This window comes from Aquarana catesbeiana, linkage group LG05 (assembly GCF_042186555.1).
Source record: "Aquarana catesbeiana isolate 2022-GZ linkage group LG05, ASM4218655v1, whole genome shotgun sequence".
NCBI classification, from domain to species: domain Eukaryota; kingdom Metazoa; phylum Chordata; class Amphibia; order Anura; family Ranidae; genus Aquarana; species Aquarana catesbeiana.
In genome coordinates, this window is record NC_133328.1 from 77944074 (window position 1) to 77963530 (window position 19457).

General features: G+C 45.5%; 1 protein-coding gene across 5 annotated transcripts in view; it reads right to left on the reverse strand.

The window, feature by feature from the left end:
• The window catches only part of PFKP (phosphofructokinase, platelet), a 144347-nt gene extending 125592 nt beyond the window's left edge, over positions 1-18755 (reverse strand). For 3 of the 5 annotated variants that reach the window (XM_073629896.1, XM_073629897.1, XM_073629894.1), the window contains exon 1: positions 18419-18755. In XM_073629896.1, the coding sequence (XP_073485997.1) occupies positions 18419-18503 (85 nt within the window). In that variant the 5' untranslated portion in view covers positions 18504-18755. The remainder of the gene's footprint in view (positions 1-18418) is intronic. The other 2 variants (XM_073629895.1, XM_073629893.1) reach the window with 1 other exon arrangement.
• Positions 18756-19457: the final 702 nt, after the last annotated feature.

Below are 19457 nucleotides of genomic sequence, written 5' to 3' on the forward strand. Positions count from 1 at the left end.
TTGGAGAATTTTAAAGCTAAACTTCGTACCCAATATTTTTTTTTTTAAATATATCCCTTAAAGGCTACAAGAGATTAAAAAAATGCACATTGTGAGCAACCAAATGTTACCCTGTAAAAGTAGTAGTGGCATCATCACTGAGCCGTACTGAGAGCAGAGCTGGGGGAGGGACCCAGCAGGCACCACCCACTACAGGCTGCCTGCAGAAAACTACAGGAGGGGGAGGAGTCAAGACCAGTCACCTTGCACAAGGAAAGAGAAGAGCAGTGACCAGTCTTTATTACAGGAAACTCCTGCACGAAGGGAATGTTTCACACTGGATTACTGTACAGATCTGCAAAATACACACAGCACACTGAGATTAAAGAAAGAATACAAGTGGCTCTTGTATTTAGACAATATTTGCTTATCCTAGAGTTCAGCTTGAAAGCTGAACTCTGTGAAAAGAAAAGTCCCCCCCCCCATGCAAGAGTTAAACGCTTGTTTATGCCTAATGTACCAGAGAGAGAATGCCCTCAATGCTATGAGACTGGCCCCTGCAGCCTCTTCTCTAAGGTGCTCCGACAGCCATAAGCACTCTGACATCATTAAAGTGGTTGTAAATGCTGAAGGTTTTTACCTTCATGCATTTTATGCATGAAGTTAAAAAATCTTCTGCACGTCACCCCCCACAACCCCCCCTAATACTCACCAGAGCTCCCTCTCGATCCAGTGATGTGCACAAGAGCCTCTGCTGTCCCTGGACTCCCTCTCCCCTTTAGCTGAGACAGCAGCGGGAGCCACTGGCTCATGCTACTGTCAATTACAGCCAGTGAGCTAATGAGGAGAGAGCAGGTGGCGGGGCTGAGCCACAGCTCTATGGGCTCGATTTACTAAAGGCAAAAAGACTGGAACTTTGGAACGTCCAGTTGCTCCAGAGCTTAGTAAATGAGGTAAGGATTCACTTTGCAAAAAATACCCAATCACATGCAAGGAGGAAAAAAAAAAAAAAACAGCATTTCTGCTTGCACGTGATTGGATGATGCAAGTTAGCAAAGCTTCTGCACGTTTACTAAGCTCTGGAGCAAATGCCCTTGCAGAGTGCAGCTGCACTTTACAAAATGCACAGTCTGTTTGCCTTTAGTAAGTCAACCCCTATGTGTCTCATGGACGAAAAGAGCAGGGCTCTGGAACGAGCATGCACCAGTGCTCCCATAGCACGCGGCTTGCTATTGGGGGCACTGGTCAAGGGGGAGGGGCCAGGAGTGCTGGCGAGTGAGGATGCCAAGGGACCCCCCCCCCACACACACGCTGCAGTGTCACAGCTGCCGGGGGAGCAAGGGATGTTGTAAGTAAAAGTCCTTGTTACTGGTAGCCTAGGCATAACAAGCAATTAACCCTTGCATTGTAGGGAGTTAAACCTCACCAGCAAGGGAGGATTTTTAAAGCTTAAATGCTTTTATGGGTTATGGTTTCTGTTGATAATTAGGTTAATTAGGTATTACTAATTACTTTTTTAGACCCTTGTTTTTGGCAATTTTTGGATACAGTTTTGGGGCTCTTTCATATATCCTTTCAGGGGGTGCAATCTAAGCAGTTTAAAAATGAACATTCTCTTGCAATCAAAATGTAAGAGAAATAAATAAAATATGAATCTGTGCCATCTATAGCCAGGGTTACTATCTGCTTGCATCTGATAAAACAGCGTTCCAGCTTATCCAGTCACTGGTTCATTAAACCTCATCCAATTTTATGAACAATTTTATGATTTTTTCTGTATATTACTATCTAAAGAGAACAGACTATGCAATCAGACTCTGTTATCTGTGGCTAGTTATAGCTGTAGTTGTGCTATACTGTAGTTACAGTAAGGCCCCTTAGGTAGATCATACATTAATCTTTTTTTTTTTCCTATAACCAGTGGGTTGAATGTAAAAAAAAGATCTGATTCCCACATCCACATTCAAGGTGGATAGGGGAATCCTCCCTGCAGTCACTGTATAATCAGTACTGCCTGCTATAGCCAGCAGCACTGATTAATCAGGAAAAAACAGACAGGCTGCTTGTACAGAAGGCGATCGACAGACCATGGTGCTCCTACATGGATCGAAATTCAGCCGGTCTCTGCTGAACTGGCAGAATTTCCATCTGTTTGGCCAGCTTTACACACAAGCTCCGTGGGGGAACAGATCCCCTGCTGAGCTGTAGCAGAACAGCATAAAGGTCACTTTTGCACCTGTTTAGGTTTTTGCTGCAGAAGCTTTCCAGACCCATATTCGATCTATTAGTTGCTGGATGTACATAGACTTGCATTCGTTTGCATCAGACTATCTCCGATCTGTCACATTTAGGTGTAAAGAAATGGAAAAGGATGCAGACCTTATGCATTTTTTGTTCCAGACCTGGACGAACTTGGAGGTAATTGTATGTAAATTAATGCAGGTGCATTTTTGCATGCCCATAGACTTAAGCAGGTCATAATTGGTGCAAATTTCTTTCCTGCAAGCACAGATTGTAGGAAAGAAATTTGATTCATGATTTGCCCATCTACACAGTCAGTGCTGACAGGGGGGCGGGGGCGCATGAGGGAATCCGTCCCCGCCGGGAGAAGACAGTGATTATTGCTAGCGCTTATAGCAGCTGATAGATATAATCGTAAGTAAAATCCCACAAGCTGGTTGTACCCAAGTTGATCAATCGATCAACATGGTACATTCAGCCTGCCCATACACGGTTTGAACAGTCTATGGCGGACCTTACATGGGGATTCCGTTCAGGTCCGCCTGAAAAACTGACAGGTTGACCTGACCGGACTGTCTGTGTGAAAGAGGCCTATAAAAAAATTCGATGAGTCCCTATGGGTATGAGAGGGGGGTTCCGGCCTCAGGTATAAAACTGAGTATGGAGAAACCGGAAATTATGTCCTTGATGACACCCCGTGGGAGGGGCGAAACGTGTTGATGCAATTTCCAGTTTAATGACCTAAGACCCGGAAGAGTCTCGTTATTATTTTTTTTATGGCACAAATAACCTTTTTTTTTTTTTTTTTTTACAGTACTTCACTATGAGCTCCCTTCTTTTTCATTGAGCCTGGTGGATATTTTCAGCTGCTTGTAATAGCAGCATTCTGGAGACCTTATTAAGGAAGCCTAAGAAACCTGCCATTCCAAACACCAGATATAAGCATGTTTGACCCCCAGACTGAAAAGCTGAGGGTCCATTTTTTCTAATGAGTGGGTATACAAGAGGGACATTACACAGCTTGTTTACTTGAGGCACTTCAGCACCTTTTCTGAGGATTTTGGGGCACCGAGCACTTTATATAAGATTTTGGACCTTATATTATTTTCATTAGTTTGTCACTGTTATACCGTGTACACACGGTCGGACTTTCCAACGGGAAACGTTGGATGTGAGCTCGTTGTCAGAAAGTCCGATGTGTGTATCCTCCATCGAACATTTGCTGTCGGACTTTCCACCAACAAATGTTTGCTAGCAGGATCTTAAATTTTCCGCCAACAAATGTGTGTTGTCGGGCTTTCCGATCGTGTGTACACAAGTCCGTCGGACAAAAGTCCAAAGTACAAACACGCATGCTCGGAATCAATGCTCAGCAAACATGACATTAGCAGAAGGAGCCCAAAGGGTGGCGCGTGACTATTGAACTTCGTTTTTATCGGTTCGCCGTACGTCTAGTACGTCACTACATTCGTAATTGTTGGCCAACATTTGTGTGACCGTGTGTATGCAAGACAAGTTGAAGCCAACAACCTTCGGACAAATGTCCACGGTTTAGTTGGCCAACAATCCGATCATGTGTACGGGGCATTAGTCACTGATATGCATTTCTGACTGTAAGCGCTGTATTGTTGTTATTTGCACTATGGGTTTTAGCACTTTGCATAACAGCCCATTACACCGCACAAGCCATATTGTGTTGATATACAGAGCAGTGTTCGGCAGACTCTATACTGGCAGCAGACATACGGGTGGACAGCTCTTCTCCCATTACAAGCACTAGAAGGACAAAGAAAGAATCTTCTTCTACACGTAGAGGATAAAGGGTCTATTTTTAAACTCGGGCCTGCCGATTTATTTTTCCCTACAGGCTCGGATGACAAAACATGCACCACCCCCACAATGCAATCTCATTTCTAAATATGTAAGGCTGCAGTCCGGGTGACCTTGCATGGTTATACAGAGGACAAGCACCTGATGCTATGACTGTCAATGCATCCTGGTGTCCCCAGAGCTGCCCTTCCTCCACTGATCAATTCACCTTCACATCACCGCACTCACATACTCCCAGCACTGCACTGAATTTCTTTTTCCATTTTAACAGTTCAATACTGAATTCATTTCAGCCTCCTGATTTCACTATAGTCTTTCTGTACACTATACTCATTTCTCATAAATGGTTTCAGTTCAGTAATAGTTCCACATTGCAGTCTCGATTCACGTAAGATGTGAGTAGTAAGGGAACTTCCTGTAGTAAAAATGAAAGTGACATACGTGTGGTTTCATCATACAAGCTATTTCATAAGTTAACGGATGTTCCGGAGAAGTCTTTTATCAATGCATGCAGTTCTGTAAATACTTTTTATTATGTCTGCTGTTACTAGATAGGGTAAGGTTCAATATGAGCCACTATGAGCAATTTTTTTTTTTTTTACGCTATTTTTTGCCAAAGGTTCTGACATTTTTTCTGCCCCTAGTGTGCATGGACCCTAAATGAACAATTTATAAGTCAAAGGAAATATCTTAGTTCTTCAGGAACATTCCTCCAGGGAGATTAGCATTGTGGATATTCTCAGATCATTTCCATATGCCATACCAGTGGGACTGCTGTGGAAGTCGCCGATACTACAGTGATTGCCGCAGTCTTCCATGTCCGGTGCTGTGCATAATGAACACAGGGGTCGCATGCTTGGCATGGACGCCATTTACAGGACACCTTGCATTTTTCTCAATAAGAGCCGTGTGTTACGGGTTGGGTGCTGCATGCTTTACCTGCGTTTTACACATGGTTTTAGATGTTTTCCTATTCACTTCTATAACATTGTGCGTTTTCATGAAAGTGCATCAAAGTCATGCATGCTGCATCTTTGATATGCTTTCTGAAAATGCATGGTCTAATAAAAGTCCATGGGAACCACATATAAAACATGGATCCAATTGTGCTGCACCCAGGTGTGAACCTGGCATTAATTCATAGAGTTCTCTGATTGAATGAGGTGGAGATCATGACGTCACTGTCCACCTCTTCAGCAGTTCCAGATTGTGAACCTTAAAGCCTCGTACACACGATCGGATTGTTGGCCAACAAAGCATCAGACTTTTGTCTGAAGGGCATGTACCTGGATCTTGTCTTGCATACAAATGGCACACAACTGTCTGCCAACAAACACGAACATAATGAGGTACTGCGAGGAATTTCAGCTCTTGGGTGCCACCCTTTGGGCACCTTCTGCTAATGTCGTGTTTGGTGAGCATTGATTCTGAGCATGCATGTTTGTACTCTGGACTTTTGTGTGACGGACTTGTGTACAGACGATAGGAAAATCAGACAACAGACCGTTGTCCATTGAAAATTTACTAGCCTGGCATCCAACATTTGTTGGTGGAAAGTTGGCCAACAATTGTCTGATGGAGCGTACTAACGGTCAGATTTTAGGCAGTCTGTCATCACACAGTTCCCTGGCGAAAATCCAATCGTGTGTATGAGGCTTTAGGCTACTTTTAGACTGTAGCCGCGTCAGCGGTAAAGCACAGCTCGTTTTAGTGGCGCTTTACCGTCGTTTTAGCGGTGCTTTTTTGGGCGCTAGTGGGGCACCTTTAACCCCCCCCGCTAGCGGCTGAAGGAGGGGTTAAATCTTCCCGTGTTGCGGCGCTTCCGATGCATTCCAATGGGCAGGGGAGGTTTAGAAGCGCTGTATACAGCGCTCCTAAACCGCCCCGAAGAGGCTGCTTGCAGGACTTTTTTGTAATGTCCCGCAAGCGCACCGCCCCAGTGTGAAAGCACTTGGGCTTTCACACTGGGGAGGCAGTTTTCAGGCGCTTTACAGGTGCTATTTCTAGCACTAAAACACCTGAAGACCGCCTTCATTGTGAAAGGGGTCTAAAGCCTTGTACACACGGATTGTCGGATTTTCCGCAGACAAAACGTCAGACTTTTGACCGAAGGGCGTTGGCCAGGAACTTGTCTTGCATACAAACAGCACACAATTGTTGGCCAACAAACACGAACGTAGCGACGTACTACGTGGTTTTTCAGCTCTTTAGAGCCACCCTTTAGGCATCTTCTGCTAATGTTGTGTTTGGTGAGCATTGATTCTGAGCATGCGTGTTTGTACTTTGGACTTTTGTCTATGAACACACAATCGGAAAATCAGACCGTTGTCTGTCGAAAATTTACTAGCTTGCCATTCAACATTTGTCCATGGAAAATCCGACAACAATTGTCCGATGGAGAGTAAAAACGGTCGGATTTTAGGCCAACAGCCTGTCATCACACAATTCCCGGCGGAAAATCCGATCGTGTGTACAAGGTTCACACCTATGCATTCGGTGCGCCCCGTGTTTGTGCAAGCACAGCAGTCCATTCACTTGAAAGGGCTGCTGTACCTGCGGAAAATGCAGGAAAAAGGTCCCTGCACCTTTTTAAAAATACAGTGGCAGGGAAATCACATGGTGCTTTTGCACCATGCACTTTCCTGCACCCACACCGCACTGCGTGGTTAGATACATGAGGGTGCCTTTAAGAATGACTAGCCCCACGAGTCTGTAAAGGAGCATTGTGCGCTGGCTGTGGGTAGCAGTGCAGATGCGGGAACAGGTGCGATTCCCACACCTGCAACCACCCACCCAAGTGTGAACCTAGCCTAAGTCTCAATTCACACTTGTGCGACTCCAAATCCTGCGATTTCCATTGCGACTTCACATTGCAACTTTGGATAGGTGCGACTTGAATGCAACTTTGACTGTTGCACAACTGTCGCATTGATAACATTAGGGTGTGACTTTAATGAGACTTTTGAGAGTTTACATTGAAGTCTATGGCACACAACCGCATAAAAGTAGTGCAGTAACCTTTTTAAAGATTTGCAAAGATTTGAACAGCTTCTAAACATAAAATGGGCTGTGACTTGTAATGCGACTTTGTGTGTCCAAAGTTGCATGACAAGTCGCACAAGTGTGAATGGAGCCCACTAAATCTGGTGCAGCTGTGCATGGTAGCCAATCAGCTTCTAACTTCAGCTTGCTCAGTTAAGCTTTGACAATAAAACCCGGAGGCTGATTGATTTCTATGCAGAGCTGCACCAGATTTTGAATGCTCCAGTTTTTGTAAAACAACCCCCCAAAGTGTGCTTATCTTTTATGCCCTTTTCCTCTGACCCAATCTACCCCCTCCCACAGGTGTATACTTTTTACTTCTAGCTGGCCATACACCCGCCAAACAAGGGGGTCAGACGAAATCCACCCGCCGCTGTCAGAATACAATCATCAGACGCTGCAGCTAACTGGCTGATCGAGAAAAAGATTTCCAATATGTCCCTTCAACGGGAGTTGACCAAATGATTGACTTCTGTCAAGCGGGGACTGCTACGCACCAATAGAAATTCAGGGATGTGTTCCAAGACCAGACGTCTATGAAGCCGTAATCTAATAGCTGAAAAATAAGTCTACTCTCCAAATTATATTATATTATTATTATTATATGTCTATCTATCTATCTATCTATCTATCTATCTATCTATCTATCTATCTATCTATCTATCTATCTATCTATATAGATCTATCTATCTATCTATATATCTATCTCTCTCTCCCTCTCTCTCTCTCTATATATATATATATATATTAATATATTTATATTATTATTATTAATAGTATATATTATTACATGCATATTATACTTATATTTACATAAACAGTAATATCTCTATTTATCATTATCACACTCGCATCCAATCATATTTATTATCAATGTCTCACATTCAATCATATTTAATTTCATAGTCTTACAATCAGTCATACTGTTCTACATTCACTGGTGTTATAAATCATTTTTTCCTATAGTGAGGCATGGTGGGTATTATACAATCACTGGGGGGGGGGGGGGGGGTGATGGCGGATGGCGGCACATTCTGAGACCTTGAAATGTAATTAGAGGTGAAGATGAGGATGGTGATGCTGCTACCCAATACAGCTTCCTCCCATAACGTATGAGTCAGAGGAAGCCCTGCAAGGACTCCCATCCACGCACGTACACACATCAAGAGCCAGCTGGGAGGAGGATGAGGGCTGGGAGGGCTTTAGAGAAGACACAAATGGGATAGAAGACACATAGGCTGCATATGTGACATGCTGACCGGCACCTGGAGCGTCATGACAGCCATACACTATGACACTGCAACAATTCATCACTAATACTTCTATACCATGCAAAGATCTAAACACTACAACAAAGACACAGCACCTTTATAGTAGCATCACTGGTCTTAATAAAGGATTTACCACCCAAAAGGAACGTTTAGTGGGCTGACTCATCCCATAGCATCCTCATCCCATCTCACTCACCCTGCTGCAGGGAAAATCTGCCTTGCCTGCTATGAAGTCAGTAATCACTACTGCCTTGCATGCAGTACTTTTTTCAGCATAGCGTGTTGCAATGTCACTGCAGTGGATAGAACTGAATGAAATGTCAGTTGTAACATTTCAATAAAATTCTTTAAAAAAAAAATAAACAATGTGATGCACCGCGAACAGTGAATGTGCGCTATATCTCCCAGCACACACCAGCCGTCGTGCATTCAGCATGGCTGCTGGTGTGATAGATCCCTTATGATCAACCTAACAGGGTTGTCTGGTTCTATGGCAAAAAAATATTACATTCCCATATCTGTATGTAGTTAATACATGTACCAATTGTGTTCAATATATGAATTCATTTTTTATATCTATTTACATTTTTATTATATGTTTTAACCACTTGAGGCCAGGCCTATTCTGACATGTCTCTCCCACATGTAAAAATCTGTATTTTTTTGCTAGAAAATTAATTACTTAGAACCCCCAAACATTTTATATTACATAGTTACATAGTAGGTGAGGTTGAAAAAAGACACAAGTCCATCAAGTCCAACCCATGTGTGTGATTACATGTCAGTATTACATTGTATATCCCTGTATGTTGCGGTCGTTCAGGTGCTTATCTAATAGTTTCTTGAAACTATCGATGCCCCCCCGTTGAAACCACCTTCTGTGGAAGGGAATTCCACATCCTTGCCGCTCTTACAGTAAAGAACCCTCTATGTAGTTTAAGGTTAAACCTCTTTTCTTCTAATTTTAATGAGTGGCCATGTGTCTTGTTAAATGTATCTCCATAAAAAAACGCCTGTAAACGAAACGCAGCTAAACGCGAGTTACCGCGTTTACAGTAATTTGGCGTTTCAAACGCCTCTGAACATTGTCTTCCAAAAAATGCTTCTAAACTCAACTGCATAGAAACGACTATAAACGACCCTGTGTACATGTACTGATAAGATAACATAGAGGAGAGTTCAGGGGCAGCTGAAAAAAAAACCCAATTGGCCTGTTTACTGGCAGCAGTGTACACGAAGCCTAAGAGCTTTTGGCATTTTTTTGCCAAAGCTCCTAAACTCAACTCTATGAAAGCCTGTGTGTCAACACAGGCTTTTAGTAGAGTTTAGAAGCTGCTGAGGTTAGGTGAGGTTTAACCTTCCTCTCCTGAATGAGGAAGAATTCTGTTCACGAGAGGAACGTTTTGACCGCTGGCTGAGTTAAATGTAGGCAGGGTGTACATGAAGACTTGTGGAGACATCTGGAGTCTATAAGACCCCAGATCTCTCCTCTACTATTGAAAGCATGAGATAGAAAAAAAATCACTGATCTCAAGCTTTCCGGAAAAAAAAGGCTGTTTACATTTTCCCTAACCAGAAGTGACGGAATGCTTGTGGCTTCTGGTCTCCTAGACCATAGAGATGACTGTGGATGTTCAGGTTCCCGATCACCTCTTTTGGCAATGGCCACAATCGTTGGATCAGAGAGAAGCACTGGAGAGTGGCGGTAGGGGGGGGGGGGGGGTGGGCCGACCATTCCCACAGCTTGTCGAAGTGATCCGGCAGAAAATTAGCTGCTAGGATCGCTTTTACTTTGTAGGGCATTGTTGGTTTTAAAAAACATTAACCTGGGTTATAGCTGATACTTTTATTATTATTATTATACAGGATTTATATAGCGCCAACAGCTTACGTAGCGCTTTACAACTTGAGGGTAGACAGTACAAATACAATACACTTTGATACAGTAGGAATCAAAGGGCCCTGTTCCTTCGAGCTTACAATCTAAGAGGGAAGGTCAAAAGATACAAGAGGTAATAACTGTGGGTGATGTGCTGATTGAGAAGATAAATGTACAGTTGTTAGGTGGGGGCCAGATAGGCTTCTCTGAAGAGATGAGTTTTCAGGGATTGGCTGAAAGTGGATAAAGTAGGAGAAAATCGGACGGATTGGGGTAGAGCATTCCAGAGGATGGGGGAGGCTCTGGAGAAGTCCTGAAGGCGAGCATGGGATGAGGTGACAAGGGAGTTTGAGAGCAGGAGGTCTTGGGAGGAGCGAAGAGAACGATTAGGTTGGTATTTTGTGACTAGGTTAGAGATGTAGCTGGGGGCCAGGTTGTGTATGGCTTTGTAAGTTATAGTTAGTATCTGGAATTTAATTCGGTGACTGAGTGGCAGCCAATGGAGGGATTGGCAGAGGGGTGTAGCAGACGCTGAGCGGTTTGTGTGGTGGATGAGCCTGGCAGCAGCGTTCATGATGGACTGAAGTGGGGATAGCCTATTTAGAGGTAAACCAATGAGGAGGGAGTTGCAGTAGTCGAGGCGGGAGATGACCAGGGAGTGGATTAGAAGCTTTGTGGTGACATTGGTTAGGAAGGGGCGTATCTTGGAGATGTTGCGGAGATTGAGGCGGCAAGCTTTGGATAGTGATAGAATGTGGGGTCGAAAGGTTAGTTCAGAGTCCAGGATTACACCTAGGACCCTGGCGTGGGGAGATGGGTTGATAGTTGAGCCGTTGATATTGACAGGGAAAGCAGGGGAAGTGGCACCTGAGGGAGGAAATATCATGAGCTCGGTTTTGGATAGGTTGAGTTTGAGGAAGTGATGTGACATCCAGGCTGATATGTCTGCTAGTAAGTTGGTAATGCGTGAGGAGACAGATGGAGAGAGCTGGGGGGTGGAGAGATAGATTTGGGTGTCATCAGCGTAGAGATGATATTGAAAGCCATGGGAGGCAATCAACTGACCCAAGGAGATGGTGTAGATTGAGAAAAGGAGAAGTCCAAGAACAGAACCTTGGGGGACCCCAACGGAAAAAGGAAGAGGAGAGGAGGAAGTAGAGTTGTAAGTGACACTGAAGGAGCGGTGTGATAGGTAGGATGAGAACCAGCGAAGAGTACAGTCACGGAGACCAAAGGAGTGGAGTTTTTTGAGGAGGAGGGGGTGGTCCACTGTGTCAAAGGCAGCAGAGAGATCCGGGAGAAGTAGTACAGAATAGTGTCCATTGGCTTTAGCCATTAGTAGGTCATTTGAGAGTTTAAGGAGAGCAGTTTCCGTGGAGTGTTGAGGGCGAAAACCGGACTGGAGGGGATCTAGAAGTTTATTCATGGTCAGATGGTCGCTTAGTCGGTTGTAGACCAGTCTTTCAAGAAGTTTGGAGGAGAAGGAGAGTAAGGAGATTGGACGTAAGTTGTTGAGATTGGTGGGATCCAGTGAGGGCTTTTTTAGAATGGGGATGACTAGCGCATGTTTTAGAGAGTTTGGGAAGATGCCACAGGAGAGGGAGAGGTTAAAAATGTGAGTTAGAGAGTGTAGAATCGAGTCAGAGGGTGAGCGTAGCATTTGCGAGGGAACAGGATCCAGGGGGCAAGTGGTTAGATGGGTGCTAGATAAAAGTTTAGCAACCTCAATAATAGTAACAGGGTTGAATGAGGGAAGTAATGATTGTATCTGTGGACATGGGGTGTTGCATGGGGGAGGTTTTTGCGCATTGGTGATCTCCTCATGAATTGTATCAATCTTAGTTTTGAAGTGATTGGCAATCTCCTGGGCAGTGAGTGAGTTGGTGGGTGGAGGCAGTGGAGGACAGAGTAGAGTATTGAAGGTAGAGAAGAGTTGACGTGGACTGGATGAGAAGGTGTTAATGAGTGTGATAAAGTAGGCCTGTTTGGCAGTGTGAAGGCAGGAGTAGTATTTTAGGAGGGCATATTTATATTGTGTGAAGTCTTCCTGGGTCTTAGTCTTATGCCACAGGCGCTCAAGAGCGCGGCTACGTTTTCTGAGACTTCTGGTGTCATCTGTTTGCCAGGGTTGTAGCAGTCGGGGCCTAATTCTGCGTGTAGTGAGGGGGGCAAGCTTGTCTAGGGAGGAAGACAGTGAGCTGTTGTAGATGAAAGTAGCTTGGTTGGGGCAGGACAGAGGTGAGATTTTGTCATAGAGGTGATCAGTAGCAGAGTAGAGAAGAGAAGGGTTGAGGTGGCGAAGGTTTCTACGGGTAACCGTTAGGCGGTTGGAGGGAGAAGAGGTGGAAGACAAGGAGAGAGCAAAACTAATAAGGTGGTGATCAGAGAGTGGGAGTGGATTGTTGGAAAGGTTGCACGGAGTGCACAGATAGGAGAAGGCAAGGTCAAGGGTGTTGCCGTTGGAGTGGGTAGGAGCCTGTATCCATTGCTTCAGGTCAAGCGATGAGGTGAGACTGAGAAGTTTAGAAGTAATAGTAGTGTTAGTGTTAACAGGGATGTTGAAGTCCCCAAGAATGATTGTGGGGATTTCAGCAGAGAGAAAGTAGGGTAGCCAGGCAGAGAAGTCATCAAGAAAGGCTGATACCGGTCCAGGGGGCCGGTAGATGACAGCAATTCTTAGAGAAATGGGAGAGAATAGACGAATGCAATGTGCCTCAAAAGAGGAGAGTGTCAGAGAGGGAGGTGGGTGAAGTACCTGATAGGTGCTGCATGGGGCTAGAAGGATTCCCACTCCACCTCCCTTCTGTCCACTTGGTCTGGGGGAGTGAGTCCAGAGAAGGCCCCCATGGGAGAGGGAAGCAGGAGAAATAGTGTCCGATTCATGAAGCCAGGTTTCAGTAATGGCAAGTAGGTTAAAGGAATTTGTGATAAAGAGGTCGTGAAGGGCAGTGAGTTTGTTGCAGACAGAACGTGCATTCCACAGGGCACAGGAAAAGGGGGGGCTGGTTTTGGAAAGAGGAATAGAGACCAAGTTCTGTGGGTTACGGCTCCTGCCAGAGGGTGTAGGGGGATGGGAGCGATGGGCAAAGACAGATGATGGTGGCCCAGGGTTTGGGGATATGTCACCAGAGATTAGGAGAAGCAGGAGGGTGAGGGAGGTAATGTGGGAATGTGATTTATGTGAAGGGGCATGTCTCAGAGTACTGGAGGTTTTATCAGTGTATGGATGTAGAATGAGCAAGAGTTGGTAGGAGCAATAGTAGGGAGAAGACAGAAGTAATAGTAGTGTTAGTGTTAACAGGGATGTTGAAGTCCCCAAGAATGATTGTGGGGATTTCAGCAGAGAGAAAGTAGGGTAGCCAGGCAGAGAAGTCATCAAGAAAGGCTGATACCGGTCCAGGGGGCCGGTAGATGACAGCAATTCTTAGAGAAATGGGAGAGAATAGACGAATGCAATGTGCCTCAAAAGAGGAGAGTGTCAGAGAGGGAGGTGGGTGAAGTACCTGATAGGTGCTGCATGGGGCTAGAAGGATTCCCACTCCACCTCCCTTCTGTCCACTTGGTCTGGGGGAGTGAGTCCAGAGAAGGCCCCCATGGGAGAGGGAAGCAGGAGAAATAGTGTCCGATTCATGAAGCCAGGTTTCAGTAATGGCAAGTAGGTTAAAGGAATTTGTGATAAAGAGGTCGTGAAGGGCAGTGAGTTTGTTGCAGACAGAACGAGCATTCCACAGGGCACAGGAAAAGGGGGGGCTGGTTTTGGAAAGAGGAATAGAGACCAAGTTCTGTGGGTTACGGCTCCTGCCAGAGGGTGTAGGGGGATGGGAGCGATGGGCAAAGACAGATGATGGTGGCCCAGGGTTTGGGGATATGTCACCAGAGATTAGGAGAAGCAGGAGGGTGAGGGAGGTAATGTGGGAATGTGATTTATGTGAAGGGGCATGTCTCAGAGTACTGGAGGTTTTATCAGTGTATGGATGTAGAATGAGCAAGAGTTGGTAGGAGCAGTAGTAGGGAGAAGACAGAAGGCAGGGTGATATGTATAAGCAGGCGGGTGGAGAGGGGGGGGTGGAGGTAAGAGAGTTTGAGGAGAAAGGACAGGAGTGTCAGAAGCAGTGGTAGAGAGTGCATGTTACAGAGTGGAAGGAGAGCTTATTAGAGAGATAGGTCACCTGCAGTCTGTTAGGTGCTTTCCAGTGCAGATTGCTGTATTTGTTTGCTTCGTGCAATCGCTGAAGTGCAGAGATTGAAGTGCATATCACTTGTAGAAAGAATCACTTAGAGAAAGAAGCCATTGCAATGTGCACCCCGAGCAATGTGCTCACCCCTTAAGGATGCTCAAATATATGAGCCATGATACCTGTAGCCATGGCCCTGGCATAACTGCTTGAACACAGTGACATATATTGTATGTACGTGATGGTACAGCAAGTGGTTAAATATTTTTTATATATAATTTTATCAATATTTACATATCTATTTTTTTTATTTTTCATAATATCTACATATTTGTTTATTGTTTTATATATATATATATATATATATATATATATATATATATATATATATATATATATATATATATTTATATTATTTATTTATTTATTTTTTTTTTTAAATCACTATTTATATAACTGGGTTTTTTTTATTTTTTTGATCAATATTTACATCTGACCACAGCGTCCAGGAAAAGTGACAGTGACTGAGAAAGTCAGAGACTCTTTTACAACGGTCACATCATTAAACTAATAGAAAAAACCTGCTGCAATTATGAAAGTGCCACAGGCAGTGTGACAACGTGTCCTAACTTAGTCACTGTCACTTTTTCTGGACAGCTTGGCCAGCATGTAAATAAAAAGAAATATGAAATGACAATAAGGAACCCTATACTGATCACTGATATACTGAAGTGACCCTTTATGTACATTTGTTTCCTTCAAGGAATTCATGAGTCAGGGTTGTCATGAGTCATGGTTGGTCATAGTGTCTGCTCCCATCTCAGTGCTGCAGTACATTGCTTTTTCAAATATACAACATATTTGGTTTTTTATCTGCATTTTAGTGCATTAGGGGGCCCATAGAAGTCAATGGCAGAACATCAAAGTGCAATTAACAGGCATTGGGACTTAACAAGCCTAGGGCAATGGCTGTTAACCCTATCCAATCCAAATTTTTAATTTAAAAACGCACTGAAACCGCACATTATTGTGTATTTCAACACACAGAGAAAACACACATTGATGCAATGTGATCAATATATAAGAAAAGGAAGATAATGTAGGAAGCTGATCAGTGTGTGTTTAATACGGATTGAATTCATCTGCAGTACTTCATCATCTCCTGGCTGACATGCTGAGACTTGTAGTACTGCGCAGAATAGAGATATGCGTGTTGCCTGGCAGAAGAAGTAGTAATAGAAGTAGTTGGTGGTAATTGTAGGCTTGTGATATGGAGGCAGACATAGGCCGTGAGTGGGAGGTGAGGAGGAAAGGAGGAATGGCTGGATTAGTCACTGCATGAAAAGCCCGCAATGCAGCAGCATGAAGATAGCACGGCTCTGCCTGGGATCTGCCTCCTCCTCCTGACATAGGTGACCTGTCTCCACTACTACCATCTTCACATGGACTTCATGATTTATAAGGACCTCCTAAATGCTGTCATAGCTCATACTGATACCAATGAGGCTCCCCACTTCTGAAGGGTGGTTGGAAAGTTGCCACTGATAGGATGGTGCCAGGATCTGGAACCTGATGGTCATTGCTCTCATGAATCCCAATCAGATATCTGGGCACTATCCCAATACTGCATTCTTTTCCCTTGATGGTCAATGGGCACAGGGATGGCATCCTATACACCTGATAACCAATGAGCTGCCATGCATGACTGGCATTTCTCTGATTAGGCTGCTAAAAAGGTCATCTGTCTGTATATGGTGGTCAAAGCTGGATATACTGGTGGTCCTTGTAATATATATATATATATATATATATATATATATATATATATATATATAATTGCCATAAATGTCTTGCAGACCTGCCCATACTTCCCCAGTACCTAAAGGATTTCAGCTATTGTAATAGCGGCCATATGCCCATCGCTTTTTCTTGCCATTGACATTTTGATTCAACGGCCTGAATTGTACGAATGTGTAAAGGTGGCACAAAAGATACGTTTACTAACATCAATTCAATTGCTTTTTTTTTATCAAAAGTTCATTAAAAAATAAAAAAATAAAAGTAAATTGTTTCCAGATCAATCAGTTGGACCGTACTGATCAGAATTATACCACCTTCAATTTTGATTCACTAAAATTGGTAAAAGACAATTGAAGTCATATGAAAATAAGATAAAAAAAACAAATAATTTTTTAGATTTCATCAGAATATTGATGGAATTGATAAGTAAATGTCCAGCATAAAGCCAGTGCCGCTGTCACTGCCCCGGGCAAAGGACAGAGTACCAATGCTGCTGCCACTAGGACAGAGAAGCATCCAGCCAAGTAGGTAGAGGTGTAATACAAGCCAATCAGCTGTGCATTAGTTGTACAGAGTATAGGAAATGTCACTTACTGGGGGGGATTTATCAAAACTGGGGCAAACAGAACCTGGAGCACCTGGGCATTGCAACCAATTAGCTTCTATATTTCATTTCTGAACATCCTGGAGCTAGAAGCAGATTGATTGTTATGCACGGCTGCCCCAGATTCTGTCTGCTCCAGTTTTAGTACATTTTCTCCCAGTGTACTATAAAGCTGGGCATACATTTTACAACCAAACTGTGCAATCTCTGTACAATCTCCTTTAGGCCCCATTCACACCTGCGCAATGGGTTTTTGCATGTTTTCTTTCTTTGCACGTTTGTCACGTGACATCATAGGGCAGCCCATTCACTTGAACTACAAATGCGCCAAAGTAACTCCTGCGCCTTTTTTTGGCAGTGAGCCTTGTGCGTTTTTGTAATGCCTCTTTTTTCCCCAACAAAACGCACATCTCCAAGCTGTGTTTAGAGGGTCATTAAGAAAAAAATGGCACCACAAGCACATTTTGGTACCTTTTCGGGAAATGTAAAGGTGTGAATGGGGGGGGGCTCAGATCTACCAAAACGACTTCATATGGGGGCAGACCTAACGATGCATCCAATCTGCATCTGATCCCGCATTTGTCTCTGCATTACAGAGCTGATGTCGGATCTAAAGGAGATTGTAGAGTGTATGGTCACCCCTATACAGATGATGGTAGGAATGTGGGGTGGAAGAAGTGGGGAACATCCAGGACTGTCCTTGGCATAGATGGCAGAACACATTGGCAGGCTCAGGGCAGGATGATGGGTATGGGATGTCATTGCCCCCTGGAGATGGAGGTCATTAGCAATCCAGAGCACAGGGATCAGGCCAGGTATTCGGGGTGCAGGGTGACAACCCAGGGATCAGGGGTGACATTCCAGCTATGGGGGTGCAGGGTGACAACCCACGGATGGGGGGGGGGCAGACCGGTATGGGAGGGGGGGGCAGGGAGACAAACCAGGGATGGGGGGGGCAGACCAGTATGGGGGGGGGGGAGCAGGGTGACAACCCAGGGGGACATTCCAGCTATGGGGTGCAGGGTGACAACCCAGGGATGGGGGGGGGCAGACCAGTATGGGGGGGGAGCAGGGTGACAACCCAGGGGGCCATTCCAGCTATGGGGTGCAGGGTGACAACCCAGGGATGGGGGGGCAGACCAGTATGGGGGGGGGGAGCAGGGTGACAACCCAGGGGGACATTCCAGCTATGGGGTGCAGGGTGACAACCCAGGGATGGGGGGGGGGCAGACCAGTATGGGGGGGGAGCAGGGTGACAACCCAGGGGGCCATTCCAGCTATGGGGTGCAGGGTGACAACCCAGGGATGGGGGGGCAGACCAGTATGGGGGGGGGGAGCAGGGTGACAACCCAGGGGGACATTCCAGCTATGGGGTGCAGGGTGACAACCCAGGGATGGGGGGGGGGGGGGCAGACCAGTATGGGGGGGGAGCAGGGTGACAACCCAGGGGGCCATTCCAGCTATGGGGTGCAGGGTGACAACCCAGGGATGGGGGGGCAGACCAGTATGGGGGGGGGGAGCAGGGTGACAACCCAGGGGGACATTCCAGCTATGGGGTGTCATGCAGAACCCACCACCCCCAGGTTCCATCTCTTACCTTGGGCATCTCCTCCGCTGGTCAGCACCCCGATGGCTTTCCCGACTCCGGACAGGTTTTCAAAGAACTTCTGTGGCTGAGCCATGATCGCAGCTCCCTCTTCTTCTTCTGTGCGATCAGTCAGTATACACGGACGGACAGACACACAGACAGACAGTGGTCACTATGCAGTGTACGGCTCAGTGTCTCCCTGTCCTCTCCTCCTCCATAGACTGAACACTGAGCGATGATGATGATGATGAAGAAGAGGAGGAGGCCGGCACTGCTCTGATCTCCCCGGCTGACTGACACTCCTAAAGCTTAGCAACAGTGCCACCCAACCACGCCCCCGCCACCTACAGACACACCCCTTTTGTCACTGCCCGCCGGTGTCTGTAGAATGTAGGGGGCGGAGCCAGGGAAGTGATTGGCACCTATACCGGGAAGTGAGCAGTGGGCGGGGCTTGTATTACCCGGAGGCTCCTTGTAGTCAGCTGTAGCGGGGTGTCAGGGAGGAGGAGGGGGTGGGGAGACTGATAAGTCCGATGCTGTCTCAGCTGAGATGTACGGAAATGTCAAACTGAGGAGAAATGGGGAAGGTGTCTGCTCTGTACATAGAAGGGAATGGGGGACACCGGTAACCGGAGCTGCACTTACTTTGGACACCTCAATATACAACCCATATCATCCAATCACACCCCACTCACACTGCCAGTCAGTGCCAGGACAAGGGCATCTAAGGCACAAGATGGACATGCCGACCCCCCAATATGTATGAGCATTATGTGTCAGTAAAAATCCCCCCACAAAAAAAACCTGAGCACTAATCTGCATGCTTACCCCCTAAACATAAATCCTCCCTCCTTCCAGTACAAATCTGCCCCTCTGCTGAAATCCACAGTACATATTTTGTCCCCCATCTACCAAAGCTCAAATCCCCCTCCCCCAAAAAAATCCCCCCCCCACCCCAGCACAAACCCTCTACCCCTAAAATGTCCCCCTCCTACTACACATTTTCTCCCTCCCAGCACAAATATCCTCTTAAACCCCCTCCTAGTAC